Source organism: Cricetulus griseus, chromosome 2, assembly GCF_003668045.3.
Source record: "Cricetulus griseus strain 17A/GY chromosome 2, alternate assembly CriGri-PICRH-1.0, whole genome shotgun sequence".
Taxonomy (NCBI): domain Eukaryota; kingdom Metazoa; phylum Chordata; class Mammalia; order Rodentia; family Cricetidae; genus Cricetulus; species Cricetulus griseus.
The window spans coordinates 358,943,675-358,969,608 of NC_048595.1; the positions used below are offsets into that span (position 1 = coordinate 358,943,675).

At 40.6% G+C, this 25,934-nt stretch overlaps 1 protein-coding gene across 1 annotated transcript in view; it reads left to right on the plus strand.

The window, feature by feature from the left end:
- Positions 1–25,934, plus strand: part of Dnah5 (dynein axonemal heavy chain 5) — a 214,012-nt gene that overhangs the window by 47,917 nt on the left and 140,161 nt on the right. The window contains exons 17-24 of the mRNA XM_027400064.2: positions 536–681; positions 5,318–5,480; positions 6,149–6,382; positions 9,307–9,497; positions 9,585–9,672; positions 15,820–15,953; positions 18,746–18,947; positions 22,146–22,381. Of these exons, the coding sequence (XP_027255865.1) occupies positions 536–681; positions 5,318–5,480; positions 6,149–6,382; positions 9,307–9,497; positions 9,585–9,672; positions 15,820–15,953; positions 18,746–18,947; positions 22,146–22,381 (1,394 nt within the window). The remainder of the gene's footprint in view (positions 1–535; positions 682–5,317; positions 5,481–6,148; positions 6,383–9,306; positions 9,498–9,584; positions 9,673–15,819; positions 15,954–18,745; positions 18,948–22,145; positions 22,382–25,934) is intronic.

The window sequence follows — 25,934 nt, forward strand, 5'->3', positions numbered from 1 at the left end:
GGAACTGTTAAAGGAGGAAGAGTGTGCAACAGCTAGGTGTGAAGCAGCCAAAAGCACCAAGGACATTGTGGTGATTTTAACAAGAATATACTTCACAGACTCTATATTTGATTGCTTGGTCCCTGGTTGGTGGAACTGTTCAGGATAGATTAGGAAGTGTGGCCTTCTTGGAGGAAGTATGTCACCCCATGAGAGTGTATTCTGAGGTTTCCAAAACCCATGCTATCCCTAGTGTGCTTCCTCTGCCTCATGGTGGTTGTCTCAAAATGCAAACTCTCAGTTACGCTCTAGCACCAAGCCTACCTGCCCGTTGCCATGCTCCCCACCATGATCATTACCAACTCACTTCCTGAACTGTAAGAAAGCTCCCATTAAAACATTTTTTTTTCTATATGTTCCCTTGGTCATGGCATCTAAAACAGATAAGTATAACCCAAGTGACTTTAATCCTGATACCCCTGCCGTCATTGAATCAGGGATACACGTTTAAGGTAATGTTTTACCTAATCTGTCATTCATTTTGTTTTTCCCAAAGAGGACCTGGAGCTGCTGCTTGACCGAGTCAATGATTTGATTGAGTTCCGCATCAACGCCATTCTGGAAGAAATGAGCAGCATGTCACTTTGTCAGCTCCCTCAGGAGGACCCCCTCACTTGTGAAGAATTCCTCCAAATGACAAAGGTTATCAGAACACTTAATTTTTTTTTGACACAAAACATTTTTTAAATAAAAGGCATACTTGAATCATAAATTGAGATTTAAAAAAATTTCTATTTTTCTCTGTGATAGATGTTATTCAAATGTGGGAACTTCTGACAACTTGAAGATAAAGAAAATGTTATCTAAGCAGCTACTAATAATTTAGTTCCTTTCAGATCAGTTGAAGGGAGAATAGCTGTGGCACTGATTTCCAATTTTTTTTTAATGTTTTATGAAGGGCAAAGGTATTTTTTTTTTTTTAAAGCGCTTCAGTAAGCAAAGGCTAATTATGCAGTACTAGGGGCAGATTTTAGGCAAGGTTTCTTCTTCATGCACTTCCAAAGAGCTGTTTCCAAACTAGTATTTTGTAGCATAGAGTTCTGGACTTGTTCCTAGGAAAGGGACGGGTCAGAGGCTTGTGTAAACCACACAGGTTGGATGCTGTGTTTACAGGTTCACCATACTTCAACATATGAAAATAAAACCCTCAGAAGGTCTCCATAATTTCTCAAACAGCCTTGCAAATGGGGAACTTTCTTCCTATGTTAGGCCCAGGATAATGTTTATCCCTTTTGGAAATGGCACTTTAGCCTCATTTATAACATTCTCTATGGGCATTCTGGTGATGTGAACTCTTTAATGATGATTTTAATACTGTTGGCCAGTGGTGCTTACTGGAGGACCCATTATATTCCATTCAGCTTGTGGCTACACTAGAGCTCAGATTTATTACCAAGACAGAACGGTTGCCACAGTGGAATGACAGAGAAGGTAGGTAGAGTCTGGGGGAAATCTTCCTTATGCTAGCTTTTTCCAGTGAGGACTCAGGGAGAACTCTCTTCACCCAACAATGTAACTACAGCAATTCACATGCAAACTTTCCGCCTAGTGAAGTTCATTGCTTGACATTCAAAGTTTATTTATTTAAAAGTTTAGTCTCCCTCCCTCCCTCCCTCCCTCCCTCCCTCCTCCCTCCCTCTCTCTCTCTCTTCTCTCTCTCTCCTCTCTCTCTCTCTCTCTCTCTCTCTCTCTCTGTGTGTGTGTGTGTGTGTGTGTGTGTGTGTAGGTTGGTAGGTAGGTAGGTAAGTAGGTATCCACAGAGGCCAGAAGAGGGCATGAAATTCCTGAAGCTTAATTTTTAATTCTTATGCCCTCTTCTGACCTGAACTGTGAACTCTGGTAGAGCAACAAACATTCTTAACCCCTGAACCACCTCTTTATTCCCAATGCTCTAAGTTTTTATTGGCTTTTGTCACCACTCTACACTCAGCTTTTCGTGAAAAGACTGAGACTCTTAGAAGGAATCAAGGATTCAGGGTAAACCATGTTGTTTACAGAAGTATTCTGGTCACAAAAGCCATGTTTCTCAGCTAGACAATGATTTTTAATAATTTTCCTGCTAATTTTAAAGTTTCCTCCTCATCATAAGAGAAATCACTTAGCTCTGTTGTTTACAAAATGTAGCTTAAAAATTTCAAATTAGATTTTAGATTTTAAAAATGGAGAAACTACCACTCCTACCCACCATATCACCATTGCTGTGAATTTTATGTATTTCATGACTCTCACAGCCAATTTGCTAGTGATTATGCTTTTTGCCTTTCAGCTACTATTTCTTTGTAAAATATTTTTTTCATGTCATTATATGACTTTCAAAGGCACCACTTAAATGACACCTTCATAACATTTTACTAAGATGATATATATTGTCTTACATCTGGGCAATAAATGACTCCCAAAATTTGTCTGTTTTGCCAGGAGCTATAATATATATATATATATATATATATATTAGATCTTTGGGATCATTGCCCCTAAATAAGATTATTGTGTCAAACTGTATGGTTTTATCTCACAGTTCTTTATATTCATAGACAAATTGTTTTCCAAAGGATGACCCTATCATATAAAGCCATAACACAATAATACCAATGTCACTACCCTTTGATAAACACCGTTTTATCATAATTTATTAATTTTAATTTTAATGGCAAAAATCATACAATCTAAATTAATCTGTGTTTTTAGTACCCATATGTGTGTTCTGTTGACTGTTCTACTTTCTACAATCTGTTTATTTGTTTTACAATATATATATGTACCTTATTTTTACTTTTTTTGAGATTATAATATAATTACATCATTTCCTCATCACTTTCCTCACTCCAAATATTCCCAGATACCCCTCCTTGCTCTATTTCAAATTCACGGCTTCTCCTCCATTGATTGTTGTTTACATACATATATGTATATATTCATATACATGCATATTCCTAAATACATAAATATAGCCTAATCAGTCTGAATAATGTTACCTATATGTATGTTTTCAGGGCTGACCATTTGGTTTTAGATAACTAATTCATGTGCTCTTCCCTGGGGAAGACTATTTCTCTTGCTCTCTTCACTCCTCAGCTGCTTGTAGTGGTTTATGTAAGATTGAGGCCTCTGAGGCTTTTCCCTTTCCACATTAGCTGCTTAGTAAAGAGGGAGGTGGTGGGGACAGACCCTGTGGACAGTTTCCATGCCTGATGTCACCATGGAGATGAGTCACTGAAATGAAGTATACGGTGCTGGAGGTAGTGTCTTTGATTTGTTTTGTTTGACATAGGGGCATTTTGATGAATCCATTATTCCTTTGTTCTCATTCTGTTTATAATCTGCTTTATTAATTTTTATGTTGTTTTCACTTTTATATTTGTGGCTTCTCTTAGAAAGAGTTGAGGAATTTGAGTGCTCTTGTTGGAATGATATCAATTGTCGAGAGTTGCTTTCCAAAATGCCCAGTAGAAAGGAATTCGGGGATACTTGCTCCTACTGCTGAGAGGACTGAAGTCAATGGAGGACTTATTTCCTGGGAGGTCTACCCTTGAGAATGGGAGATGATACCCCAGTCCATTCTGAGCCTCTCTAGCACAGAGACAGAGGACTCAAGAAGTAGTTTAAAAAATATATTAATCTCTTAGAGAACAAGGAGCTAGTTGATTTAGCATGAGGGAAACAAGCTTGGCAAACAGGTTCCCTGGTAGAATGCCATTTGCTAGTGAATAACAGTAAGTACTTCTTTTGTTTTTGACACTGCTCCTAGCATATAGATATATCAGACTACATACAACTACATAAAATATTTTAAATTTATTCTTTAGAAGATCTCACACATTCATATAATACATCCTAATCATATCTGTATCAACTTCATCCCCCCAACTCTTCTGGTCCCTCTTCTAACTTCAAGTTCTTTTTAAAAACATCATCTAAATATACAAGCCTGTGGGATAATCTACTTGGACACAGGCAACCTGCCAGTGACTGCCCTTCAAGAAAAACCAACTCTGCCTCCCCCAGCAGCTATCCACTCTCCTCAGCTAGTGATGGGGCCTCAGGAGGTTCTCCCTCTTCATGCTGGGAGTTTTAACTGGTTTGGTCTTGTGTAGGTAACTATAGTTACTGTGAGTTATATATGTAGTAACAATGTCATGTCCAGAGACCAGCATTTCACAGCATCATTCCCTGTTTCCCAGTTTTAAGAACAGAACAAGATAAACCTGGTTAGGTGAAGTTCTGAGTTGAGTAATGTTGTTATTTTGCTTGTAATAACCAAGTTTAAAAGTTTGTTCCAGAATATATTAGAATATTCACTTTATTGGCATCGAAATGTCATGTGCCTTACTGAACAGGGGTGTGTAGAAGTCAAGGTTGCCATGATGAAGAGTGGAGTGTAGAAGTCAAGGTTGCCTTGATGAAGAGGGGTATGTAGAAGTCAAGGTTGCTAAGTGACGAGGTATCAGAACCATGAACTGAGAGAAGTGCAAAGTCCAGGAACTGTTACAGTCTTAATATATAAACCAATGAAATTGAAAAAGCTTGGAAACTGTGGCCAACTGACAAAGTCTATTATTTATTGAGCTTTTCCCTTTTACCTAGGCGGTAAAAGAAATGCTTCTTTGGGTTTTACCTATCTTTATATGTCTGTCACAAAATCTACCACAGTGCTTCATATTGTGTTATAGTTGTCTTCTTTTATTTCTGAGAAAGGCACAACCTAGCTGAAGACGGCATAGATCTGAAATGAAGCACATGACATGGTTTTCCAGACATGATGAGAAGGGAAGACAACTAGCAAGAGCAGATTCCCATCACATGAAGGGAATTTCATGAGACTAGAGGCTGCTGATGGCTTTGGGAGTTATTTCCTCTGTACTGGGAAGTTAATGCAGTTTTGGTTCATTCCCCTGGCTCCAGGTGGTTCTCTTGTCTTTGATGCTTTCTCCTCAGGATGTCTGGCTGGGGTTTACTGTGGCTTCCAGTTTGAGATTACAATCCACCATGGCCTGGAAGTTAGAGCAGCAGGAACTTGAGGGATGCTTGTGTTTACCTCACACTCTTCCTTTTATACAGTGCAGGGGCCAAGCCCCAGGAACAGAACCACCCAGTCAAACAGGTTTTCCCACCTCTGCTGACTCTAGGTCTCAAACAGACAATTGAGGTTGACCACCATTGTCCAACCATCACTGAAACTAAAGTGTCAGTTGGAGGCTGACTTCGCACCTTTCCTTACAAACTCTCAGGAGCTAGATAAAGATCCTTGACTGCCATCTTTTGTTCTTACTGTTGTTAGGACCTTTGTGTGAATGGTGCTCAGATACTCCATTTTAAAAGCTCTCTAGTGGAGGAAGCAGTCAATGAGCTAATAAACATGTTACTGGATGTGGATGTCCCACCTGAAGAAGAAAGTGAAATAGTGTCTCACAAGAACATCAGCTCTAATAGTGACACTTCAGGTGAGAGGGAAGATAACAAAAGGGTCTGCTCTATTTTTTTTCTTTTCAAGATATTCACTAAAAACTAAAATTTAATTTTCTACACAGCAGTCAATTTCATACTTCTAGAAACATTACCCCGATTTTATACTGGTATTTATAAATATGAAATTGTGATTCCGCACAAATGGCAATGACTTGGTTGCTTCTTCTCATTATTTTGTGTTAAACTACAAATGTGCTTTGCTTGAAGGAATGCCCTGGCATTTGACTCTTTTTTAATGAATGTAAGGTTTGGTATTTTATTTCCCTTTGGCATAGGGTGGGGTAGAAAAGAGTTAGAATTTCTCCCCAAGCCTATACAAACTAAAGCAAACTGTTTGCTACTGAGAGGAGGTGGGCGGGGTGGGGGGGGAGAGGAGGGAGAGATACTATTTCTCAAGTTTTTTTTAGAACTATTGTTGGAAGAGAACATACCAGAACACAGGTCTTTAAGGCCCAGGATAACTTTTAACTTACAGTCTTTGATCTGTTATTGGCTATTTTCCCATACTGAGACAGTTTCTACTAGGCTCCTATTCTTCAGTGATCTTTTTTTCTTAGATGCAGGACATTTAAGTGATATTGAGCTTTCATGTAATTTATCTTAATCTTCTCCCTGTAATTTAGTGAATCTTTCTCTCTCTCAGGAAGAAGAGAAGGACATTCTGAGGCTTTGGCATCTTCCTTTAATTCTGGGGCCAGTCCTCTGCCTTTGACAGCAGTCACACGAAAGAAAAAAGAAAGCGAGATATTAGAGGAAGCCCGTGAACTGCTTTCCCATTTTAACCATCAAAACATTGATGCTCTTTTGAAAGTGACAAGGAACACTCTTGAGGCCATTCGAAGACGCATTCATTTCTCCCACATGGTTAACTTCCGGGGTATGCTCTTGCACAGCTTTCCTATTGGTTGACCAGGTAGAAGGTTGATGTGTGTGTGTGTGTGTGTGTGTGTGTGTGTGTGTGTGTGTACATTCCTGTTAAATTTTAATAAGCTAAAATACAACACTCTTCATTGTCTACCTGTTGGTAATTTAAGCAATGTGTATTTTGCTCATGCCCACCAATTCTACTTTGTGGATTCTCTCATCACTTATGTTAAAACTGAGAAACCTAGGGCCTGGAAAGATTATTTTGCCAAGGTTACTGAAATCCTGATGGCATAAAAATCAACATAATTTAAAAGGTTCCCATAATAAGATGAAAACACAAAGAATATTATTTAATCCAAGAGAGAAAAAAACAGTTTTAAAAGAAGATACATGGGAGAATTCTTTAAGTAGTGAATTTTTAATTGTTAACCAACCTTAATTTTTTTTACATTTTATTTATTTATTCTTTGTGTCTTTCACATCATGCCTTCCCATCCCACCTCTCCCCACTCCCTAATAAAATGATAAAATTTAAGAAGAAATAAAAGGAAAAATGAGGAAGAAGGGGAAAAATCTCATCATGGAAGCTTCAGTGTGACACAGTGAATCATGCAGTCAGCCCCTTTATCCATGCATTTTTATTTTTTATTTTTATATTTTATTTTTTTATTAATTCAAATTAGGAACAAGCTTGTTTCACATGTCAATCCCTTCTCCCTCTCTCTCCCTCACCCTCACCCCTCCTACCCCACCCCTACCTACCCCCTACCCCATCCACCCTCCACTCCCCAGGCAGGGTAGGGCCCTCAACAGGGACTCTGCAAAGTCTACCACATCATCCTGGGCTGGTCCTGGGCCCTTCCCCATGTGTCCAGGGCAAGAGTGCATCCCTTCACGTGGGATGGGCTCTCAAAGACCCTTCTTACACCAGGGAAAAATAGTAATCCACTACCAGGGGCCCCCTAGAGTGCAGAGGCCTCCTCATTGACATCCATATTAAGGGGTCTGGATCAATCCTGTACTGGCCTCCCAGACAGCATCTGGGGTCGATGTGTTCCCCCTTGTTCAGGCCAGCTGTTTCTGTGGGTTATCCATACATTTTTACATACAGGCATTTATTGCAAAAAATCAGTGCTCTGGTTCAAGGCCCCTAGTCTCTGTGGCACCATCAACACTGGGCCCTCACTGGGACTCTTCCTGGGTATCCTGTTGCTGCTCTGTGTTGTGGAGATCCTGCAGTCCTGGGTCCACAGGGCTGACACTACTCCTCTGTGCTTCAGCAGATCACAGATGGGGTGGGTGTTGGGATCAGCCAGCACCTGACCCTGGGTTTGGGCCTGGGTAGTTGCAGGGTTAGTCAGCCTGCCAGTGCTCCCCTGACTTTGCCACCACGGTGAGCTCTCCAGCATTGCCCTGGCTAATTCACCCCTTGCAGCAATGAGCAAGGGGCAGGATCAGTTCTCCGGCTTTCCCATCCTTAGGGTTGACTCTCCCACACCTAAACCTTTAGGGCCAGCTCTACTGTGTTGCCCAGGCATGGTGTAGGAGCCACTCTCATGAGTGCTGCAGCTGATGAGGGGTAGGGACAGCTCTCCTGCTCTTAAGACCTTAGGGCCACCTCTCTCACCTCACTAAGGCATTGATGGGCGGGGGTGGGGAGCATCTCTCTCCCACTCATGCTGTCACATAGCAGATGAGTAATAGGGACAGCTCTCCCATGCTCACAACATTGGGGCTGGCTCACTCACACCTCTGCCAACAGCACTGGCTCTATTGTACTGCCCAGCTGAGGTGCAGGTTATGCTCACCCAAGTTTAACTCATCTTATTAATGAGTACAGACTGATGTTATCCCTTTAAAATTAGAATTTATTTTATTGTTTTCATGATATTTCACTGGGCTTCTTCTTTCTGAATGCCCTCATCATTTTCTCAGCACTGTTCAGAAAAAGGTTGGGGCTCTTCTTCATCTGCTATAAAACCCCATGAACGTTAGGGATATTCTGAAATTAAGATCTAATTTAACAATAGCAGAAAAGCAAATAGTGATTAATCGAGGCGAGGCAAAAAGAATAGGGTAATAAAATCTTATTTTGGAGATCTGTAATGAAAGGGAAGCATAATATTGCATTGAGAGTGGATGAAGACAAAGGTCTGTGAAAGAATGTTTTGGGGCATGACCTTCATTCACTTCAGAATGGAAGACAGTTCTTTCCCGAGACACAGGCTGTCAAAAGGAGTCACCGAATGTTGGCACATACGTTACAATAGTAAACTGCAATTATTGCAAAGCTTTGTGCATTGCACAATTTTGTGTGGTTCACAATCACATGCTCATCCACAGGCATCTCCATCGAAATACTTAGTTTATAGCTATATCTGACTTTTTTCCTGCATGTGACAACTGTCCCAAAGTTTCAAATATATTCATTGGACAAGATATTTTATTTGAAATTCCAAAAACTGCTTGTTCTAACTTTCATTTATTATAGTCTATTCTTTATTTTTGTGTGTGCTTACTCTGCATTTAACTCATCCTTGGAATCCTGCTACTTGCCCCTAAAATTTTAAAATTTAAATGTAACCCCCATTCTACATTGAATGCTTCCTTTTATGTGGATGTACCCACAAACTGCAATAAGTAGAATGACTTGGGACCCACTGAACTGCTGTTACACTAAACAAAACCGTATCTTCAAATATCCATGCACTCATGAATCTGACAAATATTTGCCTGATTGCATATATATTATGTATGCCTTATTTTTTTGTGGGGGTCTGTTAAGTATATTCCATTTTCAATTAAAAATGCTATATTAGTGGGTGGGTTGGGGGGGTCGGTGGGGAACATGGGAGGATGGGAGGGTGAGGGAATGGGGGATGGATAAGTAAATATGAGTGCCTCTAAAATAAAAAAAATGTTATATTAACTCAGACAGTAACAATGCATCTAAGACGAGACAGAACCATCTTCCGATTTTTCGGGCAAGCATCACTCTGGCCATTCCCAACATTGCTATGACTCCTGCCCTGGAAGACATACAGCAGACACTGAACAAGGCCGTGGAATGCATCATCAATGTCCCTAAGGGGGTTAGACAGTGGAGCATTGAGCTACTGTCCACGGTGGGTAGAGGATGGATAGGTCGCTTATTTGGAAGCTGCTGCTTTTGAAGATGGGGCAAAGTTGAAAAGCATTCTTTTGTGTTCTAGAGAAAGATGCATGAAAGAAAAATGGCTTCTCTGAAGAACAACGAAGACAGTGACTCTGATGCTGAGGCAGAGGAAAGTGAACTGCAAGGTAAGTATGCTTTACAATTTTTAAAAATTGAAAAGGTTTCTCTCTCTGTCTCTGTCTCCATCTTTCCCTCTTTCTCTATTGTACTTACATGCAGGTGCCCATGGAGGCCAGAACAGGGATTTGGAGTTACAGGCCATTGTGAGGCACCTGATGTAGTGCTGGGAACAGATCTGGGTTCTTTGCGGAACAGAAAGTGCTCTCAATTGCTGAGCCATGTTCCCCAACTTTTAAAACAAGTCATTACAAGTCCAGTGTTTATACTATCTAGAATATAGATAGTATGGTACCTATACTATGGATTTATAATATCTTCTGTGCAGTTTTCAAATCATGTTCAATCAGAGTATTAATCTTGGAGCCATTTTGAGTTTGAAAACATTAAGATTCACACTCTGATACATTAGTGTCACACATCCCCTGCTTCTGTTGCATATATCACAACTGCTGGTGCATAAGTGATGTTTGGTCTAACCTATTAATGGCCGAAGACAGGAAATGTTTTTAATTTCTCACTTTACTGAGAAACTGATTATCCTCACAATGAGTATTTCCTGGCATGCTATAGATATTTTTGACCTGTTATGACTTCTGTTTTGTTAACACATCCTGACTGCTGCTGTGCGTCCTGCAGCTTTCATTTGTAGTCAGTAAAACTGGGTAGCATCAGACATCCAAGGTGCTAATGATATCAGATGTCATCTTCAGGCCTCACAGTTGTTTTAAGTCAGCGGCACAGCTAGCAGACCCAGTAGAATTTTGTTGGCATTGCTTTCCCCTGGAATGGTAAATTGACTAATTATGAGGAAGAAACTGAAGCCAGTATCTTTTTGAAATGGCATTAATGAGGAAGGTAGCGATAGCTGAAAATACTTTCCCATAACTTATTTATTCTATCTATCTATCTATCTATCTATCTATCTATCTATCTATCTATCTATCTATCTCAATAATTATTTATCATTAATCCATCTATCTGTCAATCTATCATCTGTCTATCATCTATCTATCTATCTATCTATCTATCTATCTATCTATCTATCATTTATCAACTACAGCTAATCAGTTAGGAATTAGCTGTTGGATGGCTTACAACTGCTTGTATCTCCAACTCCAGGGCATCTGATACCGTTTTCTGGCTTCTTTGGGACTATCACTCATGTGCACATGCTCAACATATATATACACACAAAAAAGAAATACAATATTAAAGAACATTTGCTATTATTTTATTAGCTTCAATTCTTTCTATCTATCTATCTATCTATCTATCTATCTATCTATCTATCTATCTATCTTACTTTTTGAGACAGGGTTTCTCTCTGTAGCTTTGTAGACCAGGCTAGCCTCTAGCTCACAGAGATCTGTCTGCCTCTACCTCCCAAGCGCTGCGATTAAAGGAGTGCACTACCACTGCCCAGCTCTTCAATTTTATTTTTATCTGGAAACATTGCTTTAGTTGTAGAGTCATTTAAAATTCAGCGTCTTCTGCTGAGAATATTTTCAATCATGAAATCATAGCCTGAGAAGATATATATATTATATATATATATATATATATATATATAATATATATATAGTCTGGCTGTCTTTTTCTTTTAATGGTAGAGTTCAGAGTTTTTGTATACTCAGATTATCAACACCATCTAATTTTAGAACATTTTTATTATCTTAGGATGACCCTCTGCTCCAGTTAGCATTTATTTTGCTCTCTCTTTCTGCTCAGCCCTTGGTAGCCACTGATCTATCTCCCATCCCTAATTATGGGCCATTTTATGTGTGGTGTTCTGTGGCTGCTTTCTTTCATTTGGCATAGTATTTCCATTTTCATCCATGTGTAGCAGGAGCATTCACTTCACATTTTCTCTGCTGCAATGACATAGATGGGACCCAGGCCCTGCATATGCAGACCAGTAGTGGTCTGCTACTGGCTTCATTCTTAGACCTTGTTTGTTTGCGGCAGGATCTGCAACCCCCTCCCCCCCTCCCCCTTCTGAGTGCTAGGACTACAGGCACAGCATTACAGATAAAGTACATTTTATTCATTCATTAGTAAGTTGAGGAACAGTTTGTTTCCATTTCTGCACTATTATTAAGAATTCTGCTAAATATGTAGTGGTGCTGTTTTTATGCTCAGGTACATATGTATACAGGTGTTTGTATGTACATGTGTGTACATGCATGTGTGGCGATAGGAGTTGATGCTGGATGTCTTCCTCAGTTGCATTCCATCATGTGTTTTGAGACAGATTCCCTCACTGATCATAGAGCTCATCAATTGTCTAAGCCGCCTGGTGAGAATGCTCCAGGGGTCTGCCTGTTTCTCGACACCCAGTGATGGTTATACGTGCTTGTTGCATACCCAGAGTTGATATGGGTGTAGAAAATCCAAACTCAGGTCCTCATGCCTAAGTGGCAAGCATTTTACCAGTTGAGGCATCTTCCAAGCCCAAGATTTTATGTGGACATGTTTTTATTTCTCTTTGATTATACTGACAATTAGGATTACTGGGAATATGGTAATTTTATGTTTAACATTGGGAAGAAATGCCAAGCTACCTTTGGAAGCTATAACATCATTTTACTTTCCCATGGTCAATGCAAGAGGGATTCATTGCTTTTTCTCTTCATCGTCACTGATAGTTGTTTTTGCCTTTTCTTTTAGCCATTGTAGCCATTGTAGCTGTACCAGCTACAGAGTGGTATTTTATTGTAGTTTTAGTGTGAATTTCTGCAATGGATAGTGAAATTAAGTTTTCATGTGATTTCTGGTCAGTTGTATATTTCTTTGGAGCAATATCTATTAATTTTTCTGTGCTCTTAAAAATTTTCTCACTTGACTCAAATTTCTGTAAGATTTTTATGTTCTGAATAAAATTGTAAAAATTTCAATTACATTATAGATTTATTTTCAATTTCATATATATATATATATATAGAGAGAGAGAGAGAGAGAGAGAGAGACAGAGAGAGAGAGAGACAGAGAGAGAGAGAGAGAGAGTGCTTTGGAGCCTGTCCTGGCACTGGCTCTGTAGACCAGGCTGATCTCAAACTCACAGAGATCATCCTACCTCTGCCTCCCGAGTGCTGCCACCACACCATCACCCAGCTTTATTGATATCTTTTAAATAATAAAATTTGAGTTTTAAGTTTTATTTAGATGTATATTCATTTTGTATCTAAGAAACAGAGGCTTAGCATAAGATTAGAAAGACGTTCTCTTTTGTTCTTTTCTTAAAATTTAAATTGGAAACAAGCTTGTTTACATGTCAATTCCCAATTCCCTCTCCCTCCCTCCTCCCCTGATCCCCACTGACCCATCTCCTTTCTGCTCCCCAGGGAGAGTGAGGCCTTCCATAGGGAAATCTTAAAAGTCTGTCATCATTTAGAGCAGGGCCTAGGCTCTTCTGCCATGTGTCTAGGTTGAGAGAGTATCCCTCTATGTGGAATGGGCTTCCAAAGTCCATCATATACTAGGGATAAATATTGATCCATTACCAGAGAACCCACAGATTGCCCAGGCCTCCTAACTGACACCCATATTCAGGGGATCTGGATCAGTCCTACGCTGGTTCTGGGGACCATCTCCCTCTTGTTCAGGTCAGCTGTTTCTGTGGGTTTCTCCAGCCTGGTCTGGACCCCTTTGCTCATCCCTCCTCCCTCTCTGCAACTAGATTCCAGAGTTCAGCTCAGTGTTTAACAGTGGGTGGAAAGATGTACTCTTTTCAAGTTATGTAGCTTAGCATTTATGTTTCAGTCTATGATTCATTTTTAGTGAAATTGGAGTTTAAATTTATTGTTTTCCATGTGGATGTATACTTGTACAACCACTGTTAGCTAAGAAATCACTATTCTACATCTGAGTTTTTTGAGACCTTTGTTAAAACTCACTTAAATATGAGTGTAAATCTCAACCTTTATTTCCAGACTCTTGCTTTTATTCTTTTAATCTCAATGCATGCTTATTGCAGGTCCATGTTGTCCTAACTACTTACTACAGCTTTAGAGTAAGCTTATACTCATGCTCTTGTGTGTTCACAGTTCCTTGTCATCCCTCTTTCTTATTCCGTTCCCATCAAACCCTTTCCTCTTTCAAATAAGAAGTGCCTCCCTTTTCCTAGTGCATACCTTTCCATTTTTGTGACTCATGGCATGTAATCATGGCTGTCTTCATGGGCATGGGTGGCCACACTCATTTGTTTGAGAGGGGGCAATGAAGCAGGGCCACACCACTGCGGAATATACCCCCCACCTGCTCTATCTCTAGCTGCTTGGGCGGGGTTAAGTCAGGAAGAGTGAATTATTCCATTCCCTGCTGCTCCATTCTATTTCAAAACTCACGTAAACTGTGCTGGATCCTTCATGTTGCTATATGAATTTTAGTTTGTTAGATTCTATGAGAAAAAGCAATTGAAGTGTTTATACAGGAATATGCTGAATGTGTACATCAATTTGTGGGACATGTAAATTGAAAAGGCTTTTCATCACACAAAGCATGTCTTCTGATCACACAACAGGACTGATGTATATATGAACTCACAGAAACCGTGGCAGGGTGCACAAGGCCTGTGCGGGTTCAAGCTGGACAAGGTCCTAGCGCCGAGATGATGACGTGGACACAGTGTTCCACCCCTAACCCAGAAGATATCTGCAACTGACATTTCATGCCAGGAAAGAGAAAATCAGTTTTCTCCAATGGAGTGTCACAGGGTATATTAGTCACACTCCAGGGCAGGTTCCATGGCCTGGAGTAGTTGGCCAACACAAAATGAACTCTTTTTTTTGTGTGTGTGTGTGTGTGTGTATTTTTTGGTTTTGTTTTGGCATATTTTGTCCTATTGGTATTTGCTTTCTTGTTTTCAATTCTGTTTTTTTTCTTTTTCTTTTTTTGAAAGACTGAGCGAAAGAACAAAAAGTTGGGTGTGTAGGGAGATGGGGGTGGATTTGGAAGGAGTCGGGGGAAGGGAGGAAACTGAATAGCTGAAAAGTAAAACATAAGCAATTACAAGAGAAACTCTTCGGATTGAGGCGGAGTGAAAGAGTTAGAAAATGAAAAAAATTGGAATGCTGAACCATAACACTTCAAAAGCAAAACAAAAAACCAAAAAAAACCCCAAAATATAACAAATAAAACAAACAAACAAACAAAAACAGTTTAGCACTGGAAGAGAATAATGCATCAACTCTGGCCTCCATGGCCTAGTTCTGGAAAAACCCATATTTCTTGCAGCATCGGTTGCAGTAGTGTCTGGGTGTTTAGAGGTCAGCTAAGGGTTGGGTGGAGATTAAAAGAAAAACAAAAAGCCTTATTGTTTTGAGCCCCTAAGTTTTTCCCCTCTGTTTAGGGACTCTGCGTGCAGAGCAGTAATACTACCTCAGCTTTCCATACTGATTTTGACGGCCTCCATGCTAGCTGGAGATGAAGACAGGACATCTCCCCATCCCTCCCCAGCATGCTCACAGCTCAGTGTGTGGAGTTGGGGTGCTTTCAGGAGTCTTCTGTGTCAGTGTCATTCCCCGGATCTCTCCTTACTTTCTTGATCCCAGACTAACCACACTGACCCCTATTGTCTTCCCCCAAACTGACACCATTGTCTTAGACAATAGTGATGTGAAGTGACTGGGGCTGATTATGTATTTATTTATCTTTTACTTTGACAAATGATGTGTGACTAAAGCTTTCACTTTCCCCAGTCAAGTTCCGACTCAGGCTAGACAAAGATCACATCTTTGGATCCAGTTCTCGCAGGGAGCTTCCAGCCATGCCAGTTAGGAACAGTTCTTCAGAACTTGTCTAGGGGAAGCAAATCCAGTTCTACCCCCTACCAGGGACTACTGTGCTGCAGGTTCCCACAGCTATAAGATTGCAAGACTTTGATTGATTGTTTAGGGCTGTCACATAGCCAGAGAGGACACAATGAGAGCAGCAGAGCACTTCACAGCACACACAAGCATTTCCATTAAGACCCAGCATTTCTTCTTGAAGTGACACATTCTACATTGTTGCAGACTTTAATTTATCTTCTTAGTACCTGAACAGCTAAGGTTGCCAATTTCCTCTACTATTTTCAAACTTTTATGCAAGCTTCAGTTATGTTTGTCATTATAGAAACTTAGACATCTTTTTTTTCTGTTTCTCTTTTGCTTTAGAAACCCTGGAGATAGCATCTGTAAACTTGCCCATTCCTGTGCAAACCCAGAATTACTATAAGAATATTTCTGACAACAAAGAGATCGTAAAATTAGTCTCAGTTCTCAGTACGATCATCAACTCCACCAAGAAGGTATGTGTCATGACACTGTTACACATCCTGGGCTGACCCACATGTGCTCGAATGAACTTCATGTATGCTCACCCTGTGTGCTACTTGATTTCACCCCTGATAGCTCCCCTGGTCAATGAGAGGCATCTTGTCTGTGCTCAGTGAATGAGTGTTCAGCGAAGACCCTTTAGTCTAGAATGCAATGGAGAAGAGCTGTGAACTCCCTGTTTCATATCATCTTCTGTTCAATGTCTTTCACCTCCTTTGTTAACATAAATGAATGTAACATCAGAGGGAGGTGATAGTCCGCCGGTTCTTCTTCAAAGAGTAAAACAGAATAAGGTGTGAAGTCAGCATGCCTGTGTGTGTGTGTGTGTGTGTGTGTGTGTGTGTGTGTGTGTGTGTGTACTTACTTGTGTGTGCATATGTATAGACCAGAGGTCACCATAGCTTCCTTTATTGCTCTCCAAAGGGTCTCTCACTGAACCAGAGACTCACTTTTTTTTCTTTTTCTTTTGGTTTGGTGTGGCTTGATTGGATGACCAGCAAGCCCTTAGGGTCTGCACCGACATCGCTAGGATTATGGAGGTGTGCTACTGCACTACTAATGTGAATATTGGGGTTACCAACTCAATATCAGGTACTTTATCCACTGAGTTATCTCACTGGAGTTTGGGTGTTTCCATACCAGGAATTGCATCCTGGCCAGTAAATGATGTTACGATACATCTTTTCGCCAAATGCTGCCTGAGGCCTACCGCCATTCGACAATCTCTGACAGCCGCCTGCCGGAGTTAGGCCCAAATGAATACACAGAAACTTGTATTAGGTACAATGCTGCTTGGCCAATGACTAGGATTCTCATCTGCTAGCTCAGTCTTAACTATCATAAATCTATATATTTTATAAGACTTATCTTATTGGACGCCTTATTGGCGTCCCTCCTTGTCGGTGGCTCACATCCTGCCGCTGGAGGAGGCAAATGGGAAAAAGGGATGCTTCCTGTTTCTCCTCTGCTTGCTATGTCACTTCCTGCCTGTATCACACTTCTCTACTACATTTCCCAGAATCCTCTTTGACTCCTAGTCCCGTCTACTTGCTGTCTCATTGGCCAAACAGTATTTTATTTAACAATCAATAAGATAAACACACACAGAAGTACTTCCCCATCAAAATGATATATGTGTCTGTTCTTATATGTGGACAGGCAAATCTTACAAAACATTAGATGAACACACACACACACACACACACACACACAGACACACACACACACACACACACAGACACACACACACACAGACAGAGCTACATGAAATTCAGATAAAAGCAAGTATTAAAATGTTACTACCATCAGCACACACTTATACTGGTTGGCTGTAATGCCAATTTGTTTTTTTCCCCAGCCTGCTCCCTTCCCCAACTTGAATTTTCTTTTTGTATTCAGACAAATTTGCCCTTGTAAGTCAAAAGACTTAAGATCCTGAAATCAGTTTTTTTTTGTTTAGAGATGATGCACACATTTATTCAAAGCAGTTGACTCTCAGGTTTTCCTCAGTGTTGAGTGAGTAGGTGTTTGGTAAGTACGTGTTTTCTGTGGCTGTTTTACTAGAAGGAGCTACATTTGTTTGAAAGCACCAGAAAAAACTACTTTTGCTCTAACAAGATGAAGAAATGTTGTTAAGTCATGTTTAACATACTCCCCAGGGAACGACAAGTCTTTGCATTTATGCATATTTAATCTTTTGTTCTTAGCATTCGGAAGATCCCGTGTTTAACGTCCCTCTGGGGACAGTGTTCACATATTCAACAATTATTTATCTAGTGCTCAGCTTATCAGACTCTGTACCAAAGGATGGAGAAAAAAGCAGTCTATGAAAATACGCAATTAGATAGTACTTTTAGAAATTACAGAGGATGCATCAAAATAAGTCAGCACTTGTGTTAGTTACTTCTCTCTGCTCCAAGGAGATACCCCACGACAGCACCTTAAGGAAGAGTTTACTTCGGCTCCCAATCTTTGAGCATAGTCCATCATGGCAGGGAAGGTATCGTAGCAATGACTGAGGCTGCTGGTCACGGTGAATCTTTAGTCAGAAGACAGCAAGAGACGAATGCTGGAGCTCTACTTGCTTCTCTCTTCCTGCACTGTCATTCAGTCCAGGATTCACAGCCCATAGGATGGTGATGCTCACTTTCAGGGTGTGTTTTCTCTCCTCAGTCAAACCTCTCAGACACATACAGACATTTCCAGAAGTGTGGCTTCTGGTGGATTCAAAATCCTATTAAATTAGCAAGGAAAGCTAATTGTCACAGTAGTAGAGTCCAATGCTCTCTCTGAAAATAACCAGTCACTATCATGGTGATCTAAAGATGGGACACAGTAGTATTAATGACTTAGAGCTAGCAACAAAAATAGGTGTCGTGATTCTTTTAATTATGGAAAAGGAACACAAAGTCTTCCTTAATGTAGTAGTGAGTCTAACCAATGAGGATTCTTAAAGGGGCCCTGAGTGATCCACAGTTTTCTTCTGAGCTTCTTAATGGCACAACTTTGCCTGTTCTTTTTGGTCTAAGGTCAACCTCTAATCAAGAGGTTCCCTCCCCAAGTGCCAACAAGGACTTCCTTTCCTTCTAGTTTTACACAATTCTTTCTTCTCCCTTTAGACTAGGGATGGTAAAATACTAGCCCGGAGTCACTTTTGATGACATTTTACCATTTCATCCCAGATCAACACTGAGCCAATCCTCGGTAGTGTCACAATGCCATTTCAGTCTTCCTTTTCTACACAAATCTATCATTTCTGTTCTAGGAAGTTATCACATCCATGGAACGCTTCAAATGCTACAACCACATTTGGCAAAAGGAGAAAGAAGAAACTGTTATGGCATTTATTTCACAAAACCCTTTGCTTTCTGAATTTGAGTCCAGGATTCTTTATTTCCAAAGTCTGGAGCAGGAAATTAATGCAGAGCCCGAATACATCTGTGTGGGTTCCATTGCTCTGTACACAGGTTGGTTAATTGTCTTTCAGACAGTCATGTAAATCCAGTAGCATTTGCTCTGTGTCTTTACCTAGATTAGTATTCCAAAGAGTTCTAGCTTTCTTTAAAAAAGCTTTCCTTTTATGGGCTTCAAAATTTAAGACCGATTTGTAGATTTGTTTTTAATTCCCTTCTGCAAAATCATTAGTTCTGGTCTATCTTAACACTTTGCTGCTTAACTTGAAAATAAAGGGTAGTTTCGAGAAAGGATGAGCCCTTTGTAGTTAGAATTAGGATTGAGCCTTTATAAGAGTAACTAAAGCAAATGCTTGAAGCTTATATTATACATGCATGTGTGTGTGTGTGTGTGTGTGTGTGTGTGTGTGTGTGTGTGTGTGTGTGTAAAGATTTTAAAATGCAATTTGAATTGTTGTAAAGGTAAGATTTATAAGATGAATGAGTTCTAATGATTAAGAATATTTCTTTGTATGTAGTATTGATGTGTAATGTCTTCATGTGCATGCGTGGAGGTCAGAGGAGGACATCAGATGACCCATTGTTGGACTCCTCTCCATCTTGTTCCCTTGAGAGAGGGTTTCTCTCTGAACCTGGAACTAGACAGGTTTCAACTATGCTGATGGCACAGCAAGTACTCTCAGTGACTGAACTGTACTCCCAGCTTGGCAAACATTATTTTTTTTTCTTTTAAGATTTTTTATTTGAATTAGAAACAAGACTGTTTTACATACCAATCCCAGTTCCTTTCTCCCTCCTGTCCTTCCCTAACACCCCCCAACTAAAACCCTACCTATCACATATCCTTTCTTCTATTCTTCCCCTGACTCAACCTTTCTGCTCCCTCATGACCTCTGCATCCTTCCTGTTGTTCCCTTATCATTCTCATAGCTCCCTCCCCCTCTTCCAGTGCTCTCAATTTGCTCAGGGAATCTTGACCCTTTCCCCTTCTCCAGTGGACCATGTATATTTCTCTTAGGGTCCTCCTTGTTTACTAGCTTCTCTGGCAGTGTGGATTGTAGGCTGAAAATCCTTTACTCTATGACTAAAATCCACATATGAGTGACTACATACCATGTTTGTCTTTTTGTGACTGGGTTACCTTGCTCAGATTGGTTTCTTCTAGTTCCATCAATTTTCCTGGAAATTTCAAGATTCCATTGCTTTTTTCCCTATGAGTAGTACTCCATTGTGTAAATGTACCACATTTTCTCTATCCATTCTTTGGTTGAGGAGCATCTGGGCTGCTTCCAGTTTCTGGCTATTACAGATAGTGCTGCTATGAACATCGTTGAACAGATGTCCTTGTTGTATGAATGTGTTTCTTTTGGGTATATGCCTAAGAATGGATTGCTGGATTTTGTGGTAGACTCATTCCCATTTTCTTGAGGAGTCACCATACTGATTTCCAAAGAGACTGTACAAGTTGGCACTCCCACCAGCAGTGGAGAAGTGTTCCCCTTTCTCCACATCTTCTCCAGCATAAACTGTCATTGGTGTTTTTGATTTTGGCCATTCTGACAGGGGTAAGATGGTATCTCAGAGTTGTTTTGATTTGCATTTCCTTGATGGCTAAGGATGTTGAACACTTTCTTATGTGTGTTTCAGCCATTTTAGATTTCTCTATTGAGAATTGTCTATTTAGTTCTGTACCCCACTTTTTAATTGGATTATTTGGTGTTTTGGAGACTAGCTTCTTGAGTTCTTTGTATATTTTGGAAATTAGCCCTCTGTCAGATGTGGGGTTGGTGAATATCTTTTCCCAGTCTGTGGGCTGCTGTTTTGTCTTGCTGACTGTGTCCTTTGTCTTACAGAAGCTTCTCAGTTTCAGGTGGTCCCATTTATCAATTGTTGATCTCAGTGTCTGTGCTACTGGTTTTAAGTTCAGGAAGCGGACTCCTATACCAATTAATTCAAGGGTATTTACCGATTTATCTTCTAATAGGTTTAGTGTGGCTGGGTTTAAGTTGAGGTCTTTGATCCATTCTGACTTAAGTTTTGTGCAAGGCGATAGGCTTGGGTCTATCTGTAGTCTTCTACATGTCCACATCCAGTTATGCCAGCACCAATTGTTGTAGATGTTCTCTTTGTTACAGCATACAAATTTGGATTGTTTGTCAAAAATCAGGTGTTCATATGTGTGTGGGTTAATCAACTCTATTCCTTTGGTCTACCTGTATATTTTTGTGCCAATACCAAGCTGTTTTCAGGACTATAGCTCTGTAATAGAGCTTGAAGTCAGGGATGGTGATGCCTCTAGAAGTTCCTTTGTTGTACATGGTTGTTTTTAGCTATCCTGGGTCTTTTGTTTCTCCATATAAAGTTGAGAAATGTTCTTTCAAGGTCTGTGAAGAATAGTGTTGGGATTTTGATGGGGATTGCATTGAATCTGTAGATTGCTTTTGGCAAGGTTGCCATTTTTACTATGTTCATCCTATCTATCCAAGAGCATAAATCTTTCCATTTTCTGGTATCTTCTTTAATTTCTTTCTTTAGAGAGTCAAAATTCTTATGGTACAGGTCTTTCACTTTTTTGGTTAGTGTTACCACAAGGTATTTTATGTTGTTTGTGGCAATTGTAAAGGGTGATGTTTCTCTAATTTCTTTCTCCACCAATGTGTCATTGATATATAGTAAGGCTACATATTTTTTTGAGTTAATCTTGTATCCTGCCACTTTGCTGAAGGTGTTTATCAGCTGTAGGAGTTCCCTGGTAGAGTTTTTTGGGCCACTTATGTAGACAGTTGTACTTTTTATTCTCAAGTCTGATTATTCTCTTGTTTTTTTCATGTGGGAACTTAGCTCTATGAACTTTCCTCTTAGCACTGATTTCAAGGTGTCCCATAGGTTTGGATTTGTTGTGTCCGAATTCTCATTGAATTCTAGGAAATCTTTAATTTCTTTTTTTTATTTCTTCCAGGACCCAGGGATTGTGCAATTGGGTGTTAATTAATTTCCATGAGTTTGTAGGTTTTCTGCAATTTGTGTTGTTGTTGAACTCTAACTTTAAAGCATGGTGGTCTGATAAGATACAGGGGGTTATTTCAAGTGTTTTGTATCTGTTGAGGTTTGCTATGTTTTGGCAAACAATTTTAACTGTAGTTTTGCATGGCTCTAAACTCACAGTGCTTACCATGAGTGAGCAATGTTCTGTGTCTGTTTTCCATTGGTTTGAGCTTTTCAGACTGACCTGTGCGTGGTTTGTTTTTACAGCTGATTTGAAGTTTTCTCTGACTGCGGAGACAAAAGCCTGGATGGTTGTGATTGGCCGTCACTGTAACAAAAAATACCGGAGTGAGATGGAAAACATTTTTGTAGTTGTTGAAGAATTCCAAAAGAAACTGAACCGGCCAATTAAAGACTTGGATGATATTCGGATTGCAATGACAGCCCTGAAAGAAATCAGGGAGCAACAGATCTCCATTGACTTCCAAGTGGGACCTATTGAGGTAGATGGGCAGTTTGTCTGTTATAGAAATATTGCCACACCTTGGATGCCATCAGCAGGAGTATTAACTGGGTCCGTGCTGGAATGACAAATGGGCATTTAAGCTAAAAGCTGCTGATTTCAGCCTGAGATTGCCCTTCTTGGGGAACCTTGTAGTCTGTAGTTACCTTACTATCCTTTATGTGCCCAAGAGCCAGGTTTATGTTTCTGGACAAATGACTTATAGATGAGTGCTTCTGGGGCAAAGGGAGTCGTGGAAGCAGGAAAAATAATGAGAACAATGCTGAGTGAGGCTGGAATCTCAGCTGTAGACCATCTTCAGCCTGATGCCATGGGGAACTCTTAGGAACAATTTGTGTCACACAGTTACATCCTCCTGGAGGCATGAGACACTGTTCTTTGTGATTCTGAGTCAGTGGGTCATTGACTATAATCTCTCCACGAGGGGGCTATTATCTACCCAATGCAATTTTCTAGAAGAGGAAGCAGCAGTCCCTGAAGTCAACACCCTCAGCAGTTGGAGATGGGAATCCCAGGCTGTCAGTAGAGTTTTTGTACGTACTATCAGTCTGACAGCACCCAGGCATGCATGTTCTCATTCCGCCATTACTGAAGCTCTACTTGGACATAAGGGAACAGGTCAATCAAGTCATATAATACAATATAATTAGCATTAGATTACTGTGTCACTGTGTGTGTGTGTGTGTGTGTAGTATGCGTGTGTGCACATGTGTCTGACTGCCCATATGGGTGCAGGTGGAAGCCTGACTTTGATGTCAAAACACTTTCCTCAATCATGTCTCCATCCTACTTTTTTTTTTTAAAGATTTATTTATTTATTATGTATACAGTGCTCTGTCTGCATATATTCCTGCAGGTCAGAAAAGCGCATCAGGTCTCATTACAGATGGTTGTGAGCCACCATGTGGTTGCTGGGAATTGAACTCATGACCTCTGCAAGAGCATCTAGTGCTCTTAACTTCTGAGCTATCTCTCCAGCCCCTCCTTTTTGAGTTATGGTTTCTCACTGAATCTTAATCACTCCACTTCAGCTATCCTGTCAGTGTGAATCACATGTTTGTTTGTCTCAGCCCCTAGCACTGAGGTTCTAGACACTTATCACTATGCCTGGCTCTCACATGGATGCTAGGGATCCAAACTCAGGTGCTCATACTTGCATGGCAAGTATTTTACCTACTGAGCTTCCCAGCCCTGCTCCCACTTTTGTTTTATTTCATACTGCACTGACTCCCCCCAAAAAAACCTTATTAAAAATGGGTCACTGCGTTTATTGTTTCAAATATATTGATATTACTGTGGCATTAAAGATCTAGACTTAAGGGTATAGAGATATGGCTCAGTGGCTAAGAGTGTTTACCACTTTTACAAAGGACCCAGGTTTAGTTCCCAGCACCCATATGACAAAGCATACCCCCTTGTATCTCCAGTTCCAGTAGATCCACCGCCATCTTCTGGTTTCCTTGGGTGTTGCGTGTATGTGGTGCACTCCAAGTCATGCAGGCCAACTTTGACATGCAAAAAATAAAAATAAATGTTTAAAAAACCCAGATGTGAGGACATCACTTATTTTGCAGTTTTTTTTAATTTAATTAGAAACAAGATTGTTTTACATGTCAATCCCAGTTCTCTCTTCCTCCCCTCCTCTGCTGCCACCTCCCCACCACCAACTAATACATTACCTATCCCATACCCTTTCTGTTCCCCCAGGGAGGGTGAGGTCTTCCTTGGGGGGTCATCTGATGGGGAATGTACTTCTGTGTATGTTCATCTTATTGATTGTTGAATAAAGTACTGTTTGGCCAATGAGGCAGCAAGTTAGGCAGGAGGATTCTGGGAAATGTAGTAAAGAAGTGGTAATCCAGGCAGGAAGTGACATAGCAGGGAGACTCATATTTAAGGAAGGACAAGCAGGAAGTGGTCCCTTTTCCTCTCCTCTCTTCCTCCAGATTTGTGATGTGATCCACCAGCAAGGGAGGATGCCAATGGAAGGTGTCCAATAAGATAAGTCTTATAAAATATATAGATTTATGATAATTAAGACTGAGCTAGCAGATGAGAAATCCTAGTCATTGGCCAAGCAGCATTTGTACCTAATATAAGTCTTTGTAACTATTTGGGGCACTAACTCCGGTGGGCTGCTGGCATAAAGCGCCCATGTGGAGGTAGGGCTTGGGTGGCTTTTGGCGGAAAGATTTATCTTAACAGTCATCAGAGTCTGTCATATCCTTTGGGATAGGGACTAGGCCCACCCACTTGTGTCTTGTCTCAGGGAGTATCCCTCTATGTGGAATGGGCTCCCAAAGTCTACACCTATGCTAGGGATAAGTACTGAACTACTGCAGGAGATCCCATAGATTTCTGAGGTCTCCTCACTGAAACCCATGTTCCTGGGGTCTAGATCAATCCCATGCTGGTATCCCAGTTATCAGTCTGGGGACCAAGAGCTCCCCGTTGTTCAGCTCAGCTATTTCTGTGGGTTTCACCAGCCTGGTCTGGACCCCTTTGCTCATCACTCGTCCTTTTCTGCAACTGGATTCCAGTTCAGTTCAGTGATTAGTTGTGGGTGTCTGCTTCTTCTTCCACCAGCTGCTGGATCAAGGCTATAGGATAGCATATATGTTAGTCATCAATCTCATTATCAGGAGAGGGCATTTAAGGTAGCCTCTCCTCTGTTGCTTAGATTGTTAGTCATCTTTGTAGATCTCCAGACATTTCCCTAGTGCCTGATTTCTCTTTAAACCTAAAATGTCTCCCTCTATTATGGCATCTCCTTCACCTTTTATCAAACTTAATTCAAATGTCTGGCCTTACACTCGAAAGGTTAGCAGCAGCCTCCATCTTTGAATTTCCTTATCTCTCCTTGAATTTTCAAAAGTTTCATATTACCACGAAAGTGGTGTAGACATCCATATTTTGGCATCTTCTGGGAATTATGTGGCCTATCTTCTTCTTGGGGCTGAAATTATCAAGGCAAAGCTCTCTTATCTGTATGCTATTGGGGAGCCTCTTAAGTCTGAAGACAGCCCTATTTCTTCCCACCCTAGAGTTAAGACAATAGTAGTCAATGGAATTATTTGGAAGCTGTGATGCAGTGTGCCATTCTGGATCTTCTAGCTTTAGGTGTCTGTATTACTCGGTTCCTATTTATACTGAAGCACAGACTTCAGCCTATCTTCAATGAGGAGGAGGAGGCAGAGGAGGAGGAGGAAGAGGAGGATGAAGAGGAGGAGGAGGAAGAGGAGGAGGAGAAGGAGGAGGAAGGCACCGTTATGTTTGACTAAATCTGTGTTCGCCTCTATTCCCAGACCATCAATCAAATGTACCAGATCAATGTGGGGAGGACAGTGGTGGAGAAGAGGCCAGGGGTATTCAGGAAAATAATTTCTTATGAAAAGAAACTTTGAGGATACGCCCTCACCCACATTTCATTTTCTTGCCTTCCCCTCATTAGTTCACTTGGCTTCCCTAGACAGTCTCCCTTCCGCCTTCATCTCATGTAATTTTATGGATCTGTATAAAATCTGGAAGTCACA